At 43.1% G+C, this 23380-nt stretch overlaps 1 protein-coding gene across 1 annotated transcript in view; it reads left to right on the top strand.

The window, feature by feature from the left end:
• Positions 1-23380, top strand: part of PUS7 (pseudouridine synthase 7) — a 57214-nt gene that overhangs the window by 3258 nt on the left and 30576 nt on the right. The window contains exons 2-7 of the mRNA XM_047695131.1: positions 7858-8290; positions 10305-10389; positions 10519-10620; positions 13905-14049; positions 20921-21032; positions 22837-22914. Coding sequence (XP_047551087.1) covers positions 7858-8290; positions 10305-10389; positions 10519-10620; positions 13905-14049; positions 20921-21032; positions 22837-22914 — 955 coding nt within the window. The remainder of the gene's footprint in view (positions 1-7857; positions 8291-10304; positions 10390-10518; positions 10621-13904; positions 14050-20920; positions 21033-22836; positions 22915-23380) is intronic.

Genomic DNA, 23380 nt, shown 5'->3' on the forward strand with positions numbered 1-23380 from the left:
TCTGCTTGAATTCTTCCCAGCCTCTTCCATGTTCAGAGGATCTGCTCCCTCCCTCCCTCCATTTAAAAATTATATTGCATTTTAGTCTTCCCTTCTATGTAGTTCCTGATTATGAAAATGGTACTAATTTGAGTTTGCTCTCTCCTAGTCTAGAAGTTTGCACAGCTGTTCTAGTTAAATATGTTTTTATCTTCTAGGTCCAGTGAAAGAACTTAGCAAAATATATATATATATGATATATAAAATATACATGTATTTTAAGATTTTATTTGTTTATCTGGGAGAGAGAGAGAGAGAGCCCACAGGTGTGCGCGCTAGGGTAAGAAGGGGGAGGGTCAGAGGGAGAAGCAGACTCGCTGCCGAGCAGGGAGCCTGATGCCGGATCGGATTGAGTCTGGGGAGTCCAGGATCATGACCTGAGCCGAAGGCAGTTGCTTAACCGACTGAGCCACCCAAGTGCCCAGCAAAATATATATTAACAGATTTATAGACATTGGTGCTATGTATACTTTAATAATTAATGCCTGTGAAAGGGCCATTGGCTAAAACAAATGAAAACTATAATTGGGAACACAAAAGTTAGATTAGTTAATGAGCTTGTCTTTACAGTAAAACATAATAAGAAAAAGAGATTAGACAAGTATCCACAAGTATCAAGGAAAAAACTGCCAAAGAATATTAAAGGCCTGTTTATTTGGTGCTGTTGGCAGTGCTATGAGGGGCTCTTAAAATTAAATGGTATTTGGGGGCACCTGGTGGCTCAGTGGGTTGAGCCTCTGCCTTCGGCTCAGGTCATGATCTCAGGGTTCTGGGATCAAGCCCCGCATCAGGCTCTCTGCTCAGCAGGGAGCCTGCTTCCCCCCCCCCTTCTCTGCCTGCCTCTCTGGCTACTTGTGATTTCTCTCTCTGTCAAATAAATAAATAAAATCTTTAAAAAAAAAATTAAATGGTATTTGAAGGAGGAAACCATGTTTAATCATTAACCCAGAGAACAAAAGAAGCATAAGAAGCTTTGTTTTTTCTCCAGACTCAGCAATACAGCTCTGCTGTGTAAACCATCCATAATAAATATTAATGACCAGCAGTTGACTGGGAACAGCTATTATAGACCTCTGAGCAAGTCATCATTTTTCAGCCTTACAGAGAAAGAAACTCAGCCTGTAGAGGGGCGAGCCACCATGTAGTGAAGGGTAGAACCCAGACTGGGTTGAAACCCGTGGGTGATACTTCATATGCCTATATTCTTATTCTGGGGATGGTAGGCATAATAGTGCTGTTCTAAACCTTCTAGAACTGTCTGCATAAAATCACTGATGTGGGCAGAGAGGAGAGCAAGGAGTTGGGGTGATGACCACATTCTGACCTCGGTGGTAACATCCCCTGAGGTAAGAGGTGTAAGGTGGGAAATGCTGAGATCAGTTTAGGGCATGTTGAATTTGAGCATTTGGTTCAGCTCTTCTGAGCTGGGTAAGCTGGAGCTAGAGCCATAATCTCTGGGGTACCCCCCCACCCCGAGCCATAGGGCCGAGGAGAGGCTTGAATGCTTTTGTCGTGCACACTCTGCAGTTGCTTAGCTGTCCTCACTGTTGCTTTGGGCCCCCAGGCAATGTGGGAAGTTGGAAAGGGGTCTCAGCTGGGATGAATTGGAGCGGGGAACAAGACTGGTGGGAAGCTGGAGATGCCCCCATTTAAGTGGCAGCAGCAGAGAAGGAAGGGGAAAGAGCAGCTTGAGAGGCAGGAGAAGGGCAAGGAGTAGAAGCAGGGTTTCAAGGAAGGGAAGCAGTGAACCATGTCCCTTTGGGAAAAGATGTCAGTTAGAGCCAGGATAGCGCAGCTGTGGTTTGGGCACAAGGACGCCATCACAGAACTGTAAAGAAACAATTGGATTGGCGTGTTGGAGGAAGAAGCAGGATCTTCCCTCAAATGAACGTTAGCCCCACACCGGTGGGGCAGTAGTTTCATTTGCTACAATGTCTTTTTGTGGTGCCTGGAAGAAACGCCTGGTGCAGGGTGCGTGGCGTTTGTGGAAGGGGTGGAGTGAGTGTTCAAATGACCACGGGTTCTTTTAAGAGGCTTGCTGTATTTAGGGAAGTGGTTCTGATAAGGTAATCCCTGTTTTCTTTGTGGATGGCCAGCAGGACTCAGAGAAGCCTGTCCTGACCTGGGATGGCTGTCCTTAAGAGAGGAACTCTCCTGATCAGGTGTGGTTTTCTCCAGCAGCAACCAGAAGCACAGATGGAGGCAGTAGGGTTGGTACTTGGCCTGGGGTCTAGCAGGGATCATGGAGCAGGACCAAGGAGCAGGAGTGTCGAGTGGTGGCTCACAGATACTAAGTCTTGGGGCACTTGAGGAAGTGAGGGTGGAGGAAGCAGTTTCTTGGAACCGGTCGGAAGAGCAGGTGATGACAGAGGGTGGGACAGAAGAAGGGAAAACATCAGTGGTTTGATTGGAACAGAATAGCTTGTGTATCTCTTTCTACTTTGTAGGTTTGAAATTTCTTGTAAGAAAAACAAAAGCTCAAAGTAGAAGATGTGTTGTTACCATCACTTAGTTTCAGTAATTACCTACGTGGTTTCAAATCTATACCTTTTCCACTTCCATTCATCACTGGTAAATTATCCTGAATCAAATTCTAGACTTCGTCATTTTCAACCATAAATATTTCACTTGGTATCTTTAAAACATAAGAACTCTATTTTTTTTTTAAAGATTTTATTTATTTATTTGAGAGAGAGAGACAGTGAGAGAGAGCATGAGCGAGGAGAAGGTCAGAGAGAGAAGCAGACTCCCCGTGGAGCTGGAAGCCCGATGCGGGACTCGATCCCGGGACTCCAGGATCATGACCTGAGCCAAAGGCAGTCGTCCAACCAACTGAGCCACCCAGGCGTCCCAAGAATTCTATTTTTAAATGTAACCACAGTAACATAATTGTACCTTAAAAAGTTGACAGTACTGGGGCCCGTGGGTGGCTTAGTCAGTGAAGCGTCAAACTCCTGTCTGACCTTGATTTTGGCTCAGGTCATGATTTCAGGGTCTTGGGGTAGAGACCTATGTAGGGCTCCACGTGGGCGAGGAGTCTGCTTGAGAGTTTCTCTGTCCTTCCTCTGCAAACTCTCACATACACATGCTCTCTCTTTAAAAAAAAAAAAAAATTGATAATACTACCTTAATGTCATCAAATATCCCCAGTATTTCTGCATCCCTGATTGTCCTAAACAGTTTTTTATTTATTTATTTATTTTTTTTAAAGATTTTATTTATTTATTTGACAGAGAGAAATCACAAGTAGGCAGAGAGGCAAGCAGAGAGAGAGGAGGAAGCAGGCTCCCCGTCGAGCGGAAAGCCCGATGTGGGGCTTGAACCCAGGACCTGGGATCATGACCTGAGCCGAAGGCAGTGGCTTAACCCACTGAGCCACCCAGGCGCCCCCTAAACAGTTTTTTAAATAGTTGACTTATTTAAAGAAGAATCCACTCATTGCATTTCTTTTTAAGTTTATCTGTTAAGTTCCCCTCCCTTTTTTCCCCTTTGTTGTTTATTAGTGAAGGAACTGTCTTTGTCCTTGTAGAGTTTTCCACATTCAGAATTTTGCCGGTTCCTCGCTGTGATAGAGTTTAAAACCTTCTGTCTCTGTATGCCATCTAACCTACCAATTAGACATCGAGTTCCAGTCAGTAAGAATGTTTCACAGAGGGGTGCCTGGGTGGCTCAGTCGTTAGCTTCTGCCTTCTGCTCAGGTCATGATCCGGGGTCCTGGGGTGGTGGGGTGGAGCCCCTCATCAGTGTCCCTGCTCAGTGGGAAGCCTGCTTCTCCCTCCCCCACTTCCCGTTTGTGTTCCTGCTCTGGTTGCCTCTTTCTGTCAAATAAATAAGTAAATAAGATTTAAAAAAAAAAAGAATACGGGACGCCTGGGTGGCTCAGTTGGTTAAGCAGCTGCCTTCGGCTCAGGTCATGGTGATCCCAGCATCCTGGGATCGAGTCCCACATCGGGCTCCTTGTTCTGTGGGGAGCCTGCTTCTCCCTCTGCTTCTGCCTGCCACTCTGTCTGCCTGTGCTCGCTCTCTCTCTCTCTTTCTGACAAATAAATAAAATCTTTAAAAAAAAAAAGAATACTTCACAGATGATAGCATGTGCTTTGCGGGGCCTTGCGGGCCTTGCGGTGTGTCTGGTTGTCTGTTTGTTGTGACGTTAGTGGCCGTTCATGGTGGCTGGTCGTCCAGGCCCACTGTTTCCTTAGAGATTTGCTATTTAGTGTGTCTTTGATCTCTGTAGGTGAGAAACAGTTTCAGCACCTGTTGCAAGAAGTCTACAAAATATCTGGGGAGAGCTTATGAGCAGTCAGGCAGGAAACAGGCACCCCCGGGGCAGGGCGTGAGTTGTTGGAGGCCTGTGGGGAACAGTGGTCACTAGATGATGGGCGGGGCCGACGCAGGACGGTTGGACATTTCTGCAGAGGCTGTAACTGACATTCCCACCAGGGCTTCTGACTGTCAATTGTGGAGAAGGAGCTTGATGAATCCTGGGTGTTCTGGGAAGGAGGTAGACATCCTGCCGACTCAAGCCAGGCTGCTGAGGCTGCGCTTCCTCCCCGCTGAGAGCTCGGGCCTGGGAAGGTCTGGGGATCTCCCCGTGGATCCTGGCACACCAGCTAGGGCTTTGTACCCTCACTGGGAGGCTGTCGCAGGTTTGGGGGTGCCTGGCTCCCAGATGTTTCAAAGTACCTGTGACACCACAGGACTGTAAGTGGGCTTGTCTTTTCCCACCACCTGCTCCTCTGCCTGGGGTTTTCGTGCCAGGAAGAGCTCCCCTGTCTTCTCAGGTCCCCAAGGCAGAAAACCTGAGTCATCCTGGAGTGTTTCCTCTCTGCCCACATTTGTCATCCAGTCCTGTTCCCATCACCTCCTAAATGTCCTGGAATCCAAACTTCTTTTCTGTTGCCCTTGCCTTAGCTTTAGATCACATTGTACTAATTTCTTGGCTCAATTTCGGTTATACCCTCTTTTTTTTTTTTTTTTTTTAAGTTTTATTTATTTTTTATTTAGTAATCTCTACACCCATTGTGGGGCTCAGACTCACAAGTTGGAGATCAAGAGTCACAATCTCTGACCACTGAGCCAGGCAGGTGCCCCTTGGCTGTAGCCTCTTTTCTTTCTTTCATTCATTCATTTATTTATTTTTTAAAGATTTTATTTATTTATTTGACAGACAGAGATCACAAGTGGTCAGAGAAGCAGGCAGAGGGAGAGGAGGAAGCAGGCTCCCTCCTGAGCAGAGAGCCTGATGCGGGGCTTGATCCCAGGACCCTGGGATCATGACCTGAGCCGAAGGCAGAGGCTTTAACCCACTGAGCCACCCAGACGCCCCTGGCTATAGTCTCTTACCTAGTCTTCCAGCTAACCCTGGTTTCTCTTCAAAGAGGTGCCGCAAAATCTTTCGAACTCAAAAGTCTAGCGGTGGTTTGGTTTTCAAGATGGAATTCCCTGCATTCTGCCTAGTGTGGCATCTGCCCACTCCCCAGCTTTAGCTCCAGACTCTCTCACTGTGTGTTTTACTCTCCATGATGTGTGATGAGCTCCTTGGGCCTCTTCCCATGCTCCTTGCTCTCCCATGCCTCCTTGTCTCTGCACCTGCTACCACCCCCCACCCCCCCACCCCAGCAAACAGCTTCCTTCCTGCTTTCTGTGACCTTACCCTGTCCTCAAAACTTGGCTCAGGTGTTCATTTCTGGTTTGCATTAGGAGAGGGGTCTTCTCTGACACCCTGCCCATCAGTGCCCTCTGAGATCTTCTGTGTGTTCCCCTAGTCCCCGAGTGACCCCCTGTGCCCTCTTTGTCTTCCTTGCTGGCCTGTAGGTTCTGTGAGGGCAGCTTTGGTGACAACGTGAGCATGAGTTAGCATCAGCATTTCATGAATGCATATTCTTTTTTTTTATTATAGTTTGTTTAGAACAAATAAGGAGTAAATACTTTCTTCTTTGAATTAGAGGTGATTTTGTATCACCTCTAATTCTGTTCCAGTTTCTTAGTTTCTTCCATTTTCTTTACTTAAATTTTTGTCTTTCAAAGGAAATTGATTTTATTCGTATCTTTTTGTACCTCTTCTTCCATTTTTTTTGTAGTCATCATCATCCTCTTTTCATTTTGTGTGTGTGTTTGTTTTACTTTACTTTTCTTTCCATTCTAGATTTTTGACAATGAAGCAATATCAAATGTGGATTCTTTTTTTTTTTTTTTAATATTTGTTTATTTATGTAATCTCTACATCCAGCGTGGGGCTCAAATTCATGACTCTGAGATCAAGAGTTGCGCGTTCCTCCAGCTGAGTCAGCCGGTCACCCTGCAAATGTGGATTCTTAAACTTCAGTTCATTGTTGTTATTCTGCTGTAGAAGCTTCTGTAGTTGGGTTTCTTATTAACTAGGCCTTGGAGAACCTTCAAATATTAATTTTCTGCTGATTTATATTTATGAATGTTTACTAAGTTTGTAGCATGTTAATTTTATCATCTCCCTATATAATTAACACAGGAAAACTTTTATCCTTATTTCACCAAGAGTACCAAGTAAGATCAAATTAGATAAATGTATTTATTTTGATTGCCACATGTTACCCCTCTGGCAAGCTGCTCAGTACTGGGAAGTATGTATGGCTTCTTAGACTTTCCCTCATTATATTATGTGTGGGCTGGTTAAATGATAAACTGTGTTGTTTAAATTGTAGCAAAATACATATAACATGTAACATTAGTTTATTCATTTATTTTTATTTTTTATTTTTTAATTTTTTTTGACAGAGATCACAAGTAGGAAGGCAGGCAGAGAGAGAGAGGGAAACAGGCTCCCTGCTGAGCAGAGAGCCTGATGCTTGGGGTTGGATCCCAGCTCATCATGACCTGAGCCGAAGGCAGAGGCTTTAAGCCACTGAGCCATCCAGGCAACCCAGTTTATTCATTTTTTGGATAAGATTTTATTTGTTTAATTGAGAGTGATCATAAGTGGTGGGAGGGGCAGAGGGAGAGGCAAGACTCCCCGCTGAGCAGGGAGCCCAGCACAGGGTTGGATCCCAGCACCCAGGGATCCTGACCTGAGCCGAAGGCAGACCCTTAACTGGCTGAGCCACCCGTGTGCCCCATCTTATCCATTTTGAAGCATACAGTTCAGCAGTGTTACACACATTCACACTGTTGTGCAACCAGTATGCAGAGCTCATTCTAATCTTGCAAAACTGAAACTCTGTACCTAGTAAGCAACTCTGCATCCCCTTTGCTTTTTATTTTTAATATGGTACGAGTATGCACTCATGTCAGTAAGTGTATTTATGCACTATTTTTGTTTAATCAGTTTTTTGAAAGGATAATAATCTTCGTGAAACAAAGTTCAAGTAGCCTGACTGCGGTTTTCAGTAAAAACAGCCCAGCCACCCATACCCTATCCTAGAAGTAACCACCTTTCCCAGTTTCTATTCACACTGTTTCGACTTATTGTTTAGTTTATGTACCCAGGCATCATTGTTCTTAGTTTTTTGCTAATATGAAAGCACTGAGATGAGTATCCTTACAGCTGAACTTGAAACACTTAGCAAAAAAATTTAAGCACTTCAGTTATTTTAAGATACTCCTGAAAGTAGTATTTCTGGGTCAAAGAACATACATTTTTTTAAGGTTTATGAAACATACTCAAATTCTGTGCAGAAGTGTTGTGCCATTTTTCTGCTCCAGCATCAGGAAGAATTATTGTAATAAATGAGTTTTCGGACCCTAGGAGCAAAGTTAATTGTGCCTTTGTTTGCTGAAACTCACCCCTTAACACCTCTTAACAGAAGTGATTGTTACTTCCTGCTCTCTCTTCCTTCCCAAAAGGTTCTCTTAAATGTTTTCTTGGAGCCTTAAAAATGGAGATGACAGAAGTGACTGGTGTGTCGCTGAAACGAGGGTCTCATGCTGTCGAAGATAATGACTGTGTGGCCCCATCAGAGGAGGCAAAGAGACAGAAGGTCTTGGATGGCGGTCTGACCACAGGTCAGGATGGGCTGGAGCATGTCTCTCCTTCCGGCGGTGTAGATGTGCCTGGACCGCCTGCAGCTGTAAGTGCCGGAGACGGTAGAAAGAATTCTGATGTGCAGGTGGAGGAGGAGGAAGAAGAGGAAGAAGATGGCCTTTCAGAGGAGGGTGAGGAGGAGGAGGAAGCTGAGAGTTTTGCAGACATGATGAAGCACGGCCTCACCGAACTTGATGTTGGCATCACCAAGTTTGTAAGTTCTCATCAGGGATTTTCAGGCATCTTGAAAGAAAGGTATGTTTTTATTTACGTGTCAAGTTATTTTCATCCTCTTTGTTCTTTTCTTGAAGAAATCAGCAAGAGGCTCTTCTATTTCTTTTTCTTCCTCCTTTTTTTTTTTTAAGATTTTATTTATTTAATTGACAGAGAGACACAGCGAGAGAGGGAACACAAGCAGGAGGAGTGGGAGAGGGAGAAGCAGGCTTCCTGCTGAGCAAGGAGCCTGATGGGGGACTTGATCACAGGACCCCTGGGATCACGACCTGAGCCGAAGGCAGACGCCTAATGACTAAACCACCCAGGCGCCCTCTGTTTATTCTTCTATTTAGCTTTCTATCCCCAAGGATTGTTTACTGATGGTCACAAAGGAATTGTTAGGGTATGGAGTTGACCACCCCTCAACTAGACAGAGAACATTCTTGATAATGCAAGTCACACAGCGAGGTTTATTTCCATCTAGCTGGGGTCCGAGTATCCGCCCAGCGCAGCGGAAAACCGGGGACCCGGAGCACTCAAAGCCAAGGGTTTATATAGCATTTTCAAGGCACTTTTTCACAGCTACAAACATATCTTGTGCCCCACTTTGACAGTTTAACTTAGTTTAACCTTTTGCCACCCTGGCATCACCCTGGAGCCGTCCTGGCAGTTAAGTGTGATTTAGGTTTAGAAGAAATTTAACTTTATTTACATTTCCTTCTGCCTCAGCCTCCTTCAGTTTTATGGGGGGGGAGGGCGACCTTAGGCCTTGAGGAACTGAGCCCTTTGTCTCTGGAAATTGGGCCATTGAAGAGATAGCCTTTTTTGTTGTAAATCACCAGGACATTTGCAAACCAAGGGAGACTCCTGTCTTGCAGGATTGTGATCTCTGCAAGTTAACTATTTGTTTTTCTTCAACATTTGATCCCTGTGGTGCCACCACCTAACCGGCCCTGGTGGTATATGATTAAGTTGTTTTTTCAGGTTTTAGCTACTTTCTCTTATCTCAAGTTACATGTGCGTTTGTGGGCTGATTAGGGACGCTCAGTAAAATGGCTTCCCGGCTGTCAGGATGGCCATTCTTACGCTAACCCACTCTTACAGGGCCAGGTGCCGGCTTTTGCTCTGCCAAGATGGCTGTACTTATGTCAGGGCTAGACTCGAGGTGGGTACAGCCTTGTTTTTCTTGGCCTCCACACCTGGAGCTGGTCTCCAGGACTTGTTTTTAAGTCCCCTGGGGGAAGGGGAGCAGGGACAGTTTAAGGGTTAAACAACAAAGTTATTGTTTAACCTCAATGGAAGCCTCTGGCTAAAATAAAAATATAAAATAGGTCCTCACAGAATGGGATGGAGAAGAGCTGCCTAAATAGGCAGATGAAGCCATTTAAAGATGAAATGAGTAAATAAAAATAATTTTTGTGGCATGCCTTGCTCATATGTGAATTAGTGCTGTTTACTTCTTTAAAATATATTATTGTAAATGGTCTTAAGTTTTCTCTTGAATTGGTTTTCAAATCTTAAACTCAGCTCTTTCACCTAAATGTGCCATGTCTACAGTAGAAAGCAGGTGGATCTGGGTGTGAATCTGGTCCGGTCACTGCGTTTACTTAACTCAGAGCCTCAGTAGCCTTTTCCAGAAAATGGGTCCTAATACCACCTTGGGGTTTTTGAGAGGATTTTAAGTAATGTGTGTAGAGTATTTAGCATAAAAGTAAGCTTCAGGTTGGTTCATGGTAGACTCACAGGGTTCCGATTTAATTAACCGTCCCATATTTTAGGATTCACTTTAGTATGGACTGTCTCTGTAACATTCCTATGCTTTGATTTATGCATTTCTCTGAAAGAATATTCTAGAAGTTCAGAGGGCCTTTACATTCCAATACAAAGCCAAGCCATGGCTTAGAATTCATTAAGAAACCAGAAGAAATAACTCCATGTGAATTTTGTACTGAAGATTGTTAAAAAACAAGGCTTAATGTTAATAAATTTTCTCCTAAAATTACTAGGAAGCAAAATGTTAATGCTTTGAAAATTTGTGTTTCCTTTTCATTAGGTACTCCGACTTCGTTGTTCATGAAATAGGAAAAGATGGACAGATCAGCCATTTGGATGACTTGTCCGTCCCGGTGGATGAGGAGGTAAGAGCAGCTCTCCAGTAGAAGTCACCTTCTGTATAAAATAGCATTTCCTGGAGATCCTGGAAATACAGATCTCTAACAGCTTTAAATTCTGTGTTTGACTCACTGGGAGTTTCATTTATTTTCAAGGATCCTTCAGAAGATGTATTTACGGTTTTGACAGTTGAAGAAAAGCAGCGTTTAGAAGAACTCCAGCTTTTTAAAAATAAGGAAACCAGTGTTGCCATCGAGGTAAATAGCACAAAAATGCATGGAAAAGTTTCTTTAGGGTTTTGAGTGCTGCTTTTTGGGTGAACATATCTAAGTGTCTATTAGAAAAATTATAGTAGTTTATAAAAGGATGACCTTGCTCTATTTGATGTAAAAGAGCATTACACTAAAAATGTTTTTATCGGGGTGCCTGGATGGCTCAGTCACTTAAGCATCTGCCTTAGGGCATGGGGCTCCCTGCTCAGCAGGGGAGTCTCCTTCTCCCTCTCCCTCTGCCATTTCCCTCCTTGTGCTCTTTGGCTCTATCTCTCTGTCAAATAAATAAATAAATAGATAGATAGATAGATAGATAGAATTTTAAAAAAATGTTTCTGTCAGTGGCAGATAACCTATATCCAGATAAACTACAACAAAAAAGTTAACATTTTTGTTTTAAGAAAATTTTATACATGACCACAAATCAACAAAGAAAGGTATTGTTCGGAACCATAGAGTAACTTTTCTGTCACATGGTGTCTGTAGCCCAAAGACTAGGACAGCCTGACAATCAGATGTGTGGCCTGATAGGGAGGCGGTGGCCTTGGCTCTGCCTCCTGCAGCCTCTGGGTCTCAGGTGGGTTTTTAGAGGGAGAGGTGTTGGGGAAAGAGAAGGGAAATATCTCTGCTCAACTTCAATCTGCTTCCACTATGGAGGAAAAGGAGAGCTGAGCTACTAAATGCAATAGTGGATGCCTTTTCAAAAGCTTTTGTTATGAAAATTTTATTCTTCTCAATTAGTGCTGTCCAGTGGAATTATAATGCGTGCCATGTTTTTAATTTTAAACTTTCTAAAAACTTACAGAGGTGAAATTAATTTTTACAGTATATTTTATTTACCCTAGTACATTTTAAAATATAATTTCAGGGCACCTAGGTGGCTTAGTTAAACATCTGACTCCTGATTTCAGCTCAGGTCATGGTCTCAGGGTCATTAGATCGAGCCCCACGCTGGGCTCTGCACTCAGCTGGGAGTCTGCTTGAGATTCTTCTCCCTCTCCCTCTGCCCTTTCCCCCACTCTTGCTCTATCTGGAATAAATGAACAAATTTTTAAAAATAATAAAAAATAGAATAGTTCAACAGGTAATCTATATACATATATATTTTTATTTACAAATGAGATGTTTTTACATTCTTTTTTCCCCCTGCTTAATCATCAGAATCTGGTGTTCTTTTATGCTGGTAACATAGCTCAGTTCAGACTAGCCACATTCAGGGACTCCGTTGCCATCTGTAGCTCATGACTGCTGTATGGGATAGCGCAGCTCTAGGTGATACAAGATTTTAAGAGTCTTGTAGCATAAGATTTTTAGAATTTTAAGTTTATGTTAAATTCATTTTATACCATAGTTTAATGACCTACTTGATTTGGGGTTGTCTGAAATCCCGCTTTCCATCACTCCCAGTTAACAAGAGCTTACCATAACTTTCCAGAATTCATTATCTGCCCCCAACCCTTGCCTCTTCTTCCCATCCACCGAAATGTCCCCAAAGTATGTATATTACAGTTTTAGGGTTCATCAGTTACTGAATTTACCGATGGACAAAATCTTGCAGTGCCGAAAAGAAAACAAAGAACTGTTTTGGGGAGCCATCCGGGAGGGTGGCTCAGGTTTCTCTTGCTTGTACAACACAGTGGCAGATTTCAACCCTGTAGTGTGTGTTTTCCTGCGTGGACAGCAAAATTTACTGTCATCTGAAAAGCTATAATCATGACATCTACTGAAAGTTTTTACCTTTAAAGATAAAGCCTGGGCACATTTTCTTATTTGTAAAATGAGGACGGACTTGCCAAATATTTGAAGTCTAACTATGTGTTCAGTCATCTGTACAAAGTTTGATTCCATCTCAGTGCTCAGTAAATACCAGATCTAGACTCATTTTTAATATGAAAATGTCACATGTCTGTAATTAAAATGTAGTTTGTTTTCTTTTACATTTTTAATTTTACTAAAATATTACTAAGTTTAGCAAATAGTTTAGTGTATCCTGGTGTTTTTCAGCTTGCAGGTTACAGTCCTCAGTGGATCATGGAATTAGTTCAGTAGAACTTAACTGACATCTGTGTGAATGCAATACGATAAAACAGAAAATAACAGTGTATTGTACACATAAAGGATAAATACTGTTTTTGTAAAAAAATTTTAGGTCTTTACTTCTGGTGGTTGAATCCAGATACGAAATGTATTTCTTAGTGTGAGATTTTCTTAATGTGAGACATTCAGAAATTGAACAACAGTTTTTTTGTTTGTTTGTTTTTAAGAGAGGGAACATGTGTGCAGCAGGGGGCAGGGGCAGAGAGAATTTTTTTTTTTTTTTTTAAGATTTTATTTATTTATCTGTCAGAGAGAGGGAGAGCAAGAAAGCGAGCACAGGCAGGCAGAGGGAGAAGCAGGCTCCCTGCCAAGCAAGGAGCCCGATGTTGGACTCAATCCCAGGACGCTGGGATCATGACCTGAGCCGAAGGCAGCTGCTTAACCAACTGAGCCACCCAGGCATCCCGGGCAGAGAAAATCTTATGCAGACTCCACACCCAGTGCAGAGCTGGAGCCCGACTCAGGGCTCGATCCCACGACCCTGAGAATCATGACATGAGCCGAAATCGAGAGTCAGACGCTCAACCTAGTGTGCCACCCAGGCACCCCTGAACAATGGTTCTATAACTAATAAGTTTACATTTTCTTGATGTTGATTTTATTTTTTATTATGAACAAATGTGCTAGAACATCATTATAAAATAATTCATCTAAAATAGGGTTCACTGTGGGGCAGTTGTAGATTGGAGCATTCCAGGGAGTTGAGTGTGTGATCCCCCAAAGGCCCAGCTTGCCGACATCGCCGTCTGGGAGCCCCGAGTCCCTGAGCGGCAGTGTCTGTGATGGGCGCCTCTGGAGTCTCACAGCCTGGATTTCACATCTGGCGCTGCCTTCCTCCAGCTGTGAGCTGGGACACATTCCTTCACTTCTGTCAGCTTCGTTTTCCTTCTCTCCGAGCAGGTGTAGGGATGGCATGGTGAGGAGATGATGGGGATTAAATAAGCCGATGACTGTGAAGTTCTTGGTACTGTGCCTGGCGGCGGTCACGCTCAGTAAACAGGCTCTTAAGATGAGCAGCGTTACGGAGCTCTGGGAGATCCAGCAGTCCTACCCATGGACTCTGTTACTTCGCACGGTTGATAACACGACTCGTGTTTTTACTGACTCATTAGTGTTATCTCTCTATTTGATGTTTGTTAAATCAGTAGTCGCAGTATTTCTGTTTTTAATAGGTTATTGAGGACACCAAAGAGAAAAGAACCGTCATCCATCAAGCGATTAAATCTCTGTTTCCAGGATTAGAGACAAAAACAGAGGACAGAGAAGGGAAGAAATATATTGTAGCCTACCATGCAGCTGGGAAAAAGGCTCTGGCAAGTAAGTGTGCGAGTGACCTGGCATTTGTGCTGTTGGGGACCGTCCTGCTCCTCTTGCTCTTGCCCGCTCATGTTTCAGGGCTACTTGGCTGGTGGGCGGGAGAGGATATTGGCCGTGTCACTCTTTCAGAGAAGGTGGATGATAGCTTTCACGTTCACAGAGCAGCCCTGTAGAATGTGTCTGGTTGGGAGCAGTGGGTCTCTTTTGGGAGTCACGATTTGCTGTAGTTACAGTGGTGCCGAAGAGACAGTGCTAGGAATTTGATACGTTCCCTGAGGAGCAGAATGGGCTCAGCAGTAATTCAAGAAGAAAATGGAAGGGTATTGCTCATTCCGTGCCTTAATGGAGAAAAGAAAGCTTTCCGTGGACCCCAAATCCCAGTGGCATATTTTCTGCCAAGCCCTATATTGGAAGGCCTGCTGCTTTCTAACTGTGAGTTTTTTCACTCATACAAAAAAAACCATAGAATATACGGGAAAGCACCCCTTTACCCATGCTCATCTTTTGTTGTATATCATTCCCTTGAAACAAGTCTAATATGTTTTCTATAGCCATGAAAATTTCTATATCCTTAAGAAAAAATAGGTCGTCTGCCAAATCAGCAGACAAAATTCTAATGAAAATGACAGTGAGGAAAAAGATATTTCCTCACCCTCGTCTCCTACCCTTGATGGCTTCTATTAGGGGAGAGTTATTTCTAGATATATTTGTCAGAGCAAAACTCGAAGACTGCGTAACAAATGACTGCTCACGCTGTTGGTGCTTTGTCAGTCTTCTCTCAGGTTAATGCTGTGAGTGGATGAAGCCTTAATTGTTTGTAACTATAAATCTAGAGAAATGAGGCCATTATAAGAAAAATGGGCACAGAAATAAGGTTCAGTTGTGCCTGAAAAAAATAATGTAGTTGGTTCAGTATGTCTGGATAGTGACACAGAAATGAGAAATCTTGAGCAGGTGGGAGGAGAAGGTGGACATTGGAGCTCACTTCTCAGTGGATGCTGCAAAGGAAATGAGATGGTGTGTTCTGGAACAGCTGAGGGCATGGGTTGTTAATCACTCCTCGAGCCACATGCTGATGTCTTGCTTGCTTTCTTTGATGTCTGAGTCACAGTATAAAATGGTTCTCCAGCCAGGGCTGTTCAGGAGTATTAATCCCAATGGAAAGTGATTTGAGTGGATTTTTTTTTTTTTTTTTTTTTTTTTGCCTTCTCTCAAGATTGGCAGATGGCTGGTTACTGTCCTGGATGTAGAAAGGGTGCCATGGTGCACTCAGACTCCCGTTCTCTCAAGGAGCCCAGGCTGAGCACGGCTGCTAGTGAGCCATTCCTTGTAGAGAGGCAATTCCCATGTTGGGCAGCAGCCCCCTTTTAAAGGCAAGGTCCTGATTCTGCTGAGTGTGGTCATGAGGAAGCAGGTTAGCAAAACCTGGATTGTTTTGACTGGCTGCTGCTTGGAAATTATCTTTCTTTCCTAGAGGATGCTGGCCTTTGTGACCTGCAGGGGTGTTAGGGTGTTTATTTGCACGTCATGGTGACCCTGAGAGTCTTCCCACCCTTTCCCCTCAAGTGAGTGGCACCAGATCTCTCACATTCTGTCTTTAGCCACATTCTCTATGCCTAAGCCATACCCACCTTCCTTTTTTTCCAAATAAGAAATTTCCTTAAGATTTTTTAGGTGAGATGCTGAGCTCTGTAGGACCTGAACCACCCTCCCTCTTTCCCTTGCACATCTTCAGTAAAATAGGAATTTCTCACTGGAGGAAGCATGAAGGCAGGTCAGATTGGATCGTCACCTGCATAGAGTTCTTTTTTTTTTTTTTTATTTGACAGAGATCACAAGTAGGCACAGAGGCAGGCAGAGAGAGAGGAGGAAGCAGGCTCCCCGCCGAGCAGAGAGCCCAATGCGGGGCTCGATCCCAGGACCCTGGAACCATGAACTGAACCGAAGGCAGAGGCTTTAACCCACTGAGCCACCCAGGCGCCCCAGAGTTCTAAACCTCTTGAGCTTGAGTCGTTTTGGTGTTTCGTCAAAGTGGACTAGAGGTCTGAGCCATTCTCACCCACCTCCTCATAGCCCCAGACAGACACTGGAGGGCCTGTGTTCATCTCTTGCAGATCCAACTCCCCACCAGTGAGAGTGCCTTAGTTAAAGACCGTTGGAAAAGTCGGGAAAGCTGGTATCCAGAGACCACCCTTCATGCCCCTGCAAATAAGAGTCCAGTACCAATGATAACTTACCGTTTTGAGCTACCTTCACTAGCATATGAATAAATTAGCCTTTAGAGTTTCATTGCCAAGCTAAGCTTACAGTGTTTTCAGCACTTCTTTCCTACCATACCCTGATATTAATTATCATATGCATTATTGAGCAGATTGGCAATATTCTCACCTAAACTTTTCTCAGCTAGAGCCATGCACCCTAAAACAGTGGATCCCACATCATGGTGCCCAGACACCACAGATTACCAGCTCTTTTACCTCCGATGCTATGTTGTTTGTGAATCCAGTCTGATAGACAGGGCACCTTGATTCACCTACCAAACCATGCCTAACAGTATTTTCTGAAAATATCGTGTAATTATTATAAGCCATGTAGTCAGGTAAACTAATAGTATTTTCAGATAGATCATATATTCCAAATGCCTCTAAGAACATCTTTTTTAAAAAACTTAAGTAAAAAATAAGAAAAAAATTTGCCACATGATATGTAGAGGTTCCTGTATACTTTCTGAAAAGAATGGTTCCCAGCGGGGATACCCTCCCAGATAAAGAAATCCACAGAGACTCCAGAGAAAGGGCCAGACGGATAAAAAGGAAACTCTCTGAGAGAGGCTGGTATTGTGGAATCCACAGGAAGAGGGAATGCCAATAACCAAAGTGATTAGCAGTGGAAAATACTACAGATGGATCTGGCAAGAGAAGAACTCTAAAATAGATGTGTCCGTTTGTAGCTACGTCGATATCTTTGGGGCGTTTGCCGTAGAAGCTCCAGTAGAATAGGGTTGGGAACCGGTTGACACCGTAGGCTGAGCTGGAAGGCACCAATACGGAATGCTGTTTGAAATAAGCCATAAAGAGGGGCGCTCTGCTGGCTCATTGGGAGGTGTGATTTCGCAGGCGTGAGTTTGAGCCCCACCTGGGGTGTAGAGATTACTTGAATAATTTAAAATTAAAAAAAAAAATAAGCCGTGAAGAGAAGGAGAAAGGAGAGCAGCATGGTTGAGAGGGATGCAAGTTTGACTTTTAAAATGGAAGAGCCCTGGCGTCTTGATCTCCTGAAGGGAAAGAGCCAGAGGGTGAGCAGAAATTCTGGGAGGAGAGTGATAGCGGGTGGGACAGGATCCTGAGGCAGCTGGAAGGTCAGTGTGTAGCAATGCAGTCCTGGAAATGGCCTTGAATAAGAAGGAAAGGATGTTCTGTATGCTACACCATCATGTCATCTTTCTAGAGCTACATTTTTCCTTCCTTATTCATGAGGATCTCTGTACTCCATACCTGACCCTTCCCGAATGTGGTTTCTTTTTCTCTCTGGTTTCTATTTCTACTGGACTGGCGCTGCCCTATCAGACCATCAGAAGGTTGCTTTCTATGATCTCAGTCCGAGAATTCTTTGCATTCTATCTTTTAAATCAGTGTGTCTCAAAAGAGTCTGAGAGTCATTTTTAATTCTCTTTAATTACAAAGCTACATACATGCTCCTTAGCATTCCAAGGATTTGGAGTTTTAGAAAGTCCCATTCACCCAGAATAAGTTGAGTCTTGCTGATTTTTCCATTATTCAAAATATTCCCGGTTAATTAATGCATATACTTGCTGTTTTGTATACTGAGTGTGCCTAGAAAAAGAATCCTCGTATGTTAGTGACAGAGGAGATAATGGTATGCATGTGCAGTGCTTGGATTTGCTAATAAAAGATGCATGCTTGTGAGCCAAAACTCATGCTCGGTTGTCATGGTTTCTCTTAGGCATTAAGTTTTTTAGCCTTGTGGCCTCATTCATTTCTCGCCATTATAGTTGATTGGGAAGGGGAAGGGGTCCTGAGGGGGTCACTAAGGACGCATACAGTTCCACTACATCATTTCTGATCACAAGGTTTTTTCGACTTTGTATTATGGATATTTTCAAACAAGCACAGAGTGTGGTATATATTGAACCACTGTGGACCCACCAACCACCTTGAAGATTGTTTACATTCTGTTGTTTTTGCTTGATCTTTTCCTCCTGCTCATTTTTCTTGTGGAGTATTCTAAAGAAAATTCTCCGCAGCACTTCATTTCACTTATAAATACTTCAGTGTGTATTTAGCAGCTAGGGACTAAAACCCCAAACCATTATCACATCCTACATAACGAACAATAATTTATTAATATCCAGTACCCAGTGCACATTCAGTTTTTCCCCCAATCATTTCAAATATGTCTTTTACAATAGATGACTTGTCAGACAATGATACAAAAAAGGTCTGAACATTGCATTAAATAGAAGTCTCTAAAATCATCTTAAATCCCTTCAAATTTATCATTTCAGGAGCTGTTTTCTGTAAGGATTTCTCAAATCTTTTTTTTTTTTTTAAGTTTTTATTTATTTATTTGACAGAGAGAGATCACAAGTAGACGGAGAGGCAGGCAGAGAGAGAGAGAGAGAGAGAGAGAGGGAAGCAGGCTCCCTGCTGAGCAGAGAGCCTGATGCGGGGCTCGGTCCCAGGACCCCGAGATCATGACCTGAGCCGAAGGCAGCGGCTTAACCCACTGAGCCACCCAGGCGCCCCAGGATTTCTCAAATCTTTATCGAATAAAAAAATCTTTATAACTCAATGCCAGAAACTCATAAAGCACGGAAAAAGACAAAGATAAACAATAATTACATGCAGTGTCACCACCAAAAGATAATCACAAGTAGCACTTTGTGAAAACGAATCTCTAGATGGGGCAGCATTTTGCATTAGGTCTTTTTTTTTTTTTAAGCTTTTATTTAAATTCCAGTTAACATGCCTTGTAACAATAGTGTTGGGTAGACAACACACTGTATTCAGTTGTAAACCTTACGCTGCGTCCCGTGGGTACGGCCAGTGCAGCTCTGAGGATGAACAGACCTGCCCTTGTGAGGAGGCTGAGACAGGGAGGCTGGTACCTATAGGTGAGTTTTCTCCTCGTTCACTGTTTGCCTCTGTGACATTCCATTGTTAACGTCTGAATGGCTGTTAACCCACCACATAACTACCAGGTACTGTAGCAGTCCTTGGTAGGAAATTTCCATGCGATCATTTGCATGTTCACCTCTAAAGCACTTTAATATTATTATAAATTAAACATTGCTCTCTTGTGCTCTTTATGCTGTGCATTTGGACAGAGGTCAGAACTGCAGCAGGTAAGAGCGGTTGGTGTTTCATGTAGAGAAAATGAAATGCCAATGATTTTTCTCCCAAGTGCTAAGTAGAAGACAATTTTGGTTAACTGGTGAGCTGGATGGAAAGCCAAAAATAATACTCTTATTCACAATTTCCTGAGGATGAGTTGCGAGGAAGTCCCACAAAGAGCCAAAGAAATACTTGTAATATTTTTGTTGTTCAAGACAGAAGAGTCTCACCTTCACCTTTATCAGAAAGGGAAAGCAGTTCGCTGAGCATGCAGGCTGTGGCGGTTTTGCAAGATGATCCATTGATTCATTTGTTGTTTACGTTGTAGCGTAAATCACTAACGTACCAAGAGTGCTTTTTGCCTTGACAAAGCCGAATGTACCAGCAACTTCAGTACCAGAAGTTTCTTACGTCTCTAAAGAGGACAGATTCATGAGTTCATCCTAAAGAATTATTTTTAGGGACAAAGACAAAGGAACATTTTTAGAAGGAGAAGACTCTAAGGATTGTATGAAATACTTTTTCCACAGTTTTTCTTTCACAAAGTTGTAGAAATCAAGTGAATTAAAGGTGTGCAGATGAAATTTGCTGCTGTGTGTTGCTCAAGACGCGGGAACATCATTGTACAGCATCTGGAAGTGGGGTTGTGGCTTACCTGTTTTTCCCAAACTATGTTGATTTTTCACAATCAGAGTTTAAATCCTAATATTTTAAAAATACGTCTCTGATGATAGTACATTTAAAAGAAAATTTTTAAATGTTTTCCAAAGCCTGGACATATTGGTCACTTTTCAGAAAGTTGAATAATCAAAGTAACTGTAGTTCAGAAGTTCACATTGAAAGTTAACATTTAACCTGGCTTAATTTTTAGAGTTTCCTTTTCCCCAAGAATAATGACCATTATGTTTTGAATGCTAGCCACGTTCTCTGCCAGGTAAGTGTTTGTAAACCACCTAGGATTAACTCAACTTTAGTGAAGGAAGTGGCCTTTGGAAAGTTTGAACGTGTCACTGAGGCAGCTCCTCACAAACTTTGTCCCCATCCTTGCTGATGTCATGTATGTGTGAACTCCCGGCTTGGGATATGAGGCAGGGCGTGTAGATTCCAAGGGGAGTTCTCTTTCCTTCTGGACCACGTGTGTTCCAGAAAGCCAGTTACCCACCAAGAAGATACGCGTTTGTGAAGTAAACGCCACTGGGGAGTGGGGACCCCTCTGTGTGAGGAGTTGCTCTGTGTGAGGATGGCTGGTTAGTCATACTCATTTGTCACATAACCTGCCTTTCAGCTTTTGATTGTGAATGTGGACAGATGATGTGGAGTCTCCAGTCACAGGAAGTGTCATACCTGTAGTCCACACAGCTGTTACCGCTTAACCTATATTTCTTGTCAGACTAGATCGGATTTCTCACTCAGAGGTTCTCTAGCAAAAAATGAGCTTGTAGGTTTCATAAGCTAAAGCTTATGTTTAGAGCACTTTTGTTATGGTCTGTATAACATTTAATTTTTTTGTTTTTAAGATCCAAGAAAACATTCTTGGCCAAAATCTAGGGGAAGTTACTGCCACTTTGTACTGTACAAGGAAAACAAAGACACCATGGATGCTATTAATGTGCTGTCCAAATACTTACGGTTAGTATCTCGTTCTTGTGTGGACACAAAATGACAACACGGGAATTTATTTTCCTCTTTCAATGCTAATGAAAAACAAGCAGGGAAATAAGCAAACAGATAGCAAATGTGCCCTCCAGTTACGGTTTCCTTAGGCAGTAGGTGAATTATTTATTGATTTTTTTTTTTTACCTTCATGCATACTGCTAGTGATTCAAGATGGAAATTCTATAAGTAAATAGTTATCATACTAGCCCATCCAGTTGAAAATAAAAAGTAACTTGCTTCTTGGAAAGCCTACACTTTGATGTGTTTGCAGGGGTTTGCTTAACTAGACTGTAAACTCTTTACTTCTTGGAGATGGACTTGATCGAACGCTTGAGACCAGTTGGATTTCCTCCTGGGAATGCAGATAGGACAGGTTTGAGTCTCCGAGGATCGGCCAGGAGCCAAAGAATTGTTTTTCAGTTGTGGATGCAGGCACCGCAGCCAGTCTGTGTGCACTGGAAGTTTACTTTCTGATACACATTTAACCCAGTTTAAACATGGTACACAATGTGTCAGTCCACTGGGGCCACCATACCAAACTGTCACAGACTGGGGGGCTTCAGTAACAGCTCAGGAGACTGGGGGTCCCAGGATCAAGGTGTTGGCAGGTTTGGGTTTTTTCTTGAGGCCTCTCTGTGGCTTATAGATGGCCACCTTCTCTCGTGTGTGTCCCACAGTCTGTCCAGATTTTCTCTTCCTGCTGGAACAGATCGGATAAGGGCCCCCCAGCAGCCTCATTCTAACCGAACCACCTCTTTAAAGGCCCTGTCCAAGTGCAGCTACGTTCTGAGGTACTGGGAGTCAGGGCCAGTAAGTCCGTATTCTAGCCAGGAGGGTGCAGTACCCTACAAGGGACATTACTTTACTCTCGTTGCTGGTTCTCTGGGAGAGAGTCGGTGGGGCCTGTCTGTCCCTGAGCCTGCAAGGATACACCATTGCGGAGGGACTTCCTCTGGCGTGGGCAGTTGGAGAGCGCTCAGAATTCAAGCAGTTTGTCCTGTCCTTTTCCTTTTCACGTGGAGCAGTTTCTATAAAATACTTCATTGTTAACTATCTTAGTTACATCTTCATATCACAACTATTCAGATCCCTATTACAGCGTTTGGCTTTTTTATGCAAAGAAATACCATGAATTTATGGAAACTTTGTATTATTAACTTTTTAAAAACTGAAGATAATAATATTTTCAGAGTAGTATGTTACATATCTAGAATGAATTCCTCTTTACCTTCACTGTCATGTCATCTAAAGAAAGGCCTACGGTCAATAGGAAGTACATTGTTTCCTTTTGGCGACTGGCTAGCAAAGTCTTCTGATCGCACGTTTTTTCACTCATAGTCACAAACATTCTAAGTCAAGCCCTGCTAAGAAGGTTGCTGTCCAGGCATCATTTACTTCCTTAGCTTGCATACTGTTTCCTGGGTACATTTTATTTTTCTATCTTTTAAAGATGTATTTGTTTATTTGACAGAGAGAGAGAGATGACAAGTAGGCAGAGAGGCAGGCAGAGTGAGAGGGGGAAGCAGGCTTCCATCCGAACAGAGAGCCTGATGCGGGGCTCGGTCCCAGGACCCCGAGATCATGACCTGAGCCGAAGGCAGAGGCTATTAACCCCCTGAGCCACCCAGGCGCCGCCCCCGGGTACATTTTAAAATCAAGTTTCTCCTTACTCTTCTCCTATTCTGGTCCCATTTTATTTACTTTGTGTCTTAAATCATGAGAAATACGATTTTTTAATGATGTGCAACTTCATATGGTTTTGTTTTTGTCTTACCAGAGTCAAACCAAACATATTCTCCTACATGGGAACCAAAGATAAAAGGGCCATAACCGTTCAAGAGATTGCTGTTCTTAAGTAAGTACCAAGTACACGTCAGGATTTGTTCTGCAAAAACGCTAGTGCCACCGTCCTCAAATTCACCGTGAGGAGGTTTCTCTCTTCTTCTTCTTCTTCTTTTCTTTTCTTTTTTTTTTTTGAGAGATTTATTAGAGAGAGAAAGCATAGGGAGGAGGGAACAGAGGGAGAGGCAAAGCAGGCTCCACACTGAGCACAAGCCTGATGCATGGCTTGACCTCACCACTTGAGATCATGACCTGAACTGAAATCAAGAGTCAGACGCTTAACCGACTGAGCCACCCAAGCACCCCTCTCTCTTCTCTCTCTAAATGGTGCCTCTGCCTATTTGAAAAATCAGTTTTATTCTTTTTTCTTCTTGCTTCTCTGTATTTCCTAATGTTTTTAGGAGTATACAGGTATTGTTTGTGTGATTTTTAAAGGATTTTTGTGGTAGAGTCAAGAGAATAAGTGCTTCTTTCTTTCC

The sequence above is a fragment of the Lutra lutra genome, chromosome 11 (assembly GCF_902655055.1).
Source record: "Lutra lutra chromosome 11, mLutLut1.2, whole genome shotgun sequence".
NCBI classification, from domain to species: Eukaryota; Metazoa; Chordata; class Mammalia; order Carnivora; family Mustelidae; genus Lutra; species Lutra lutra.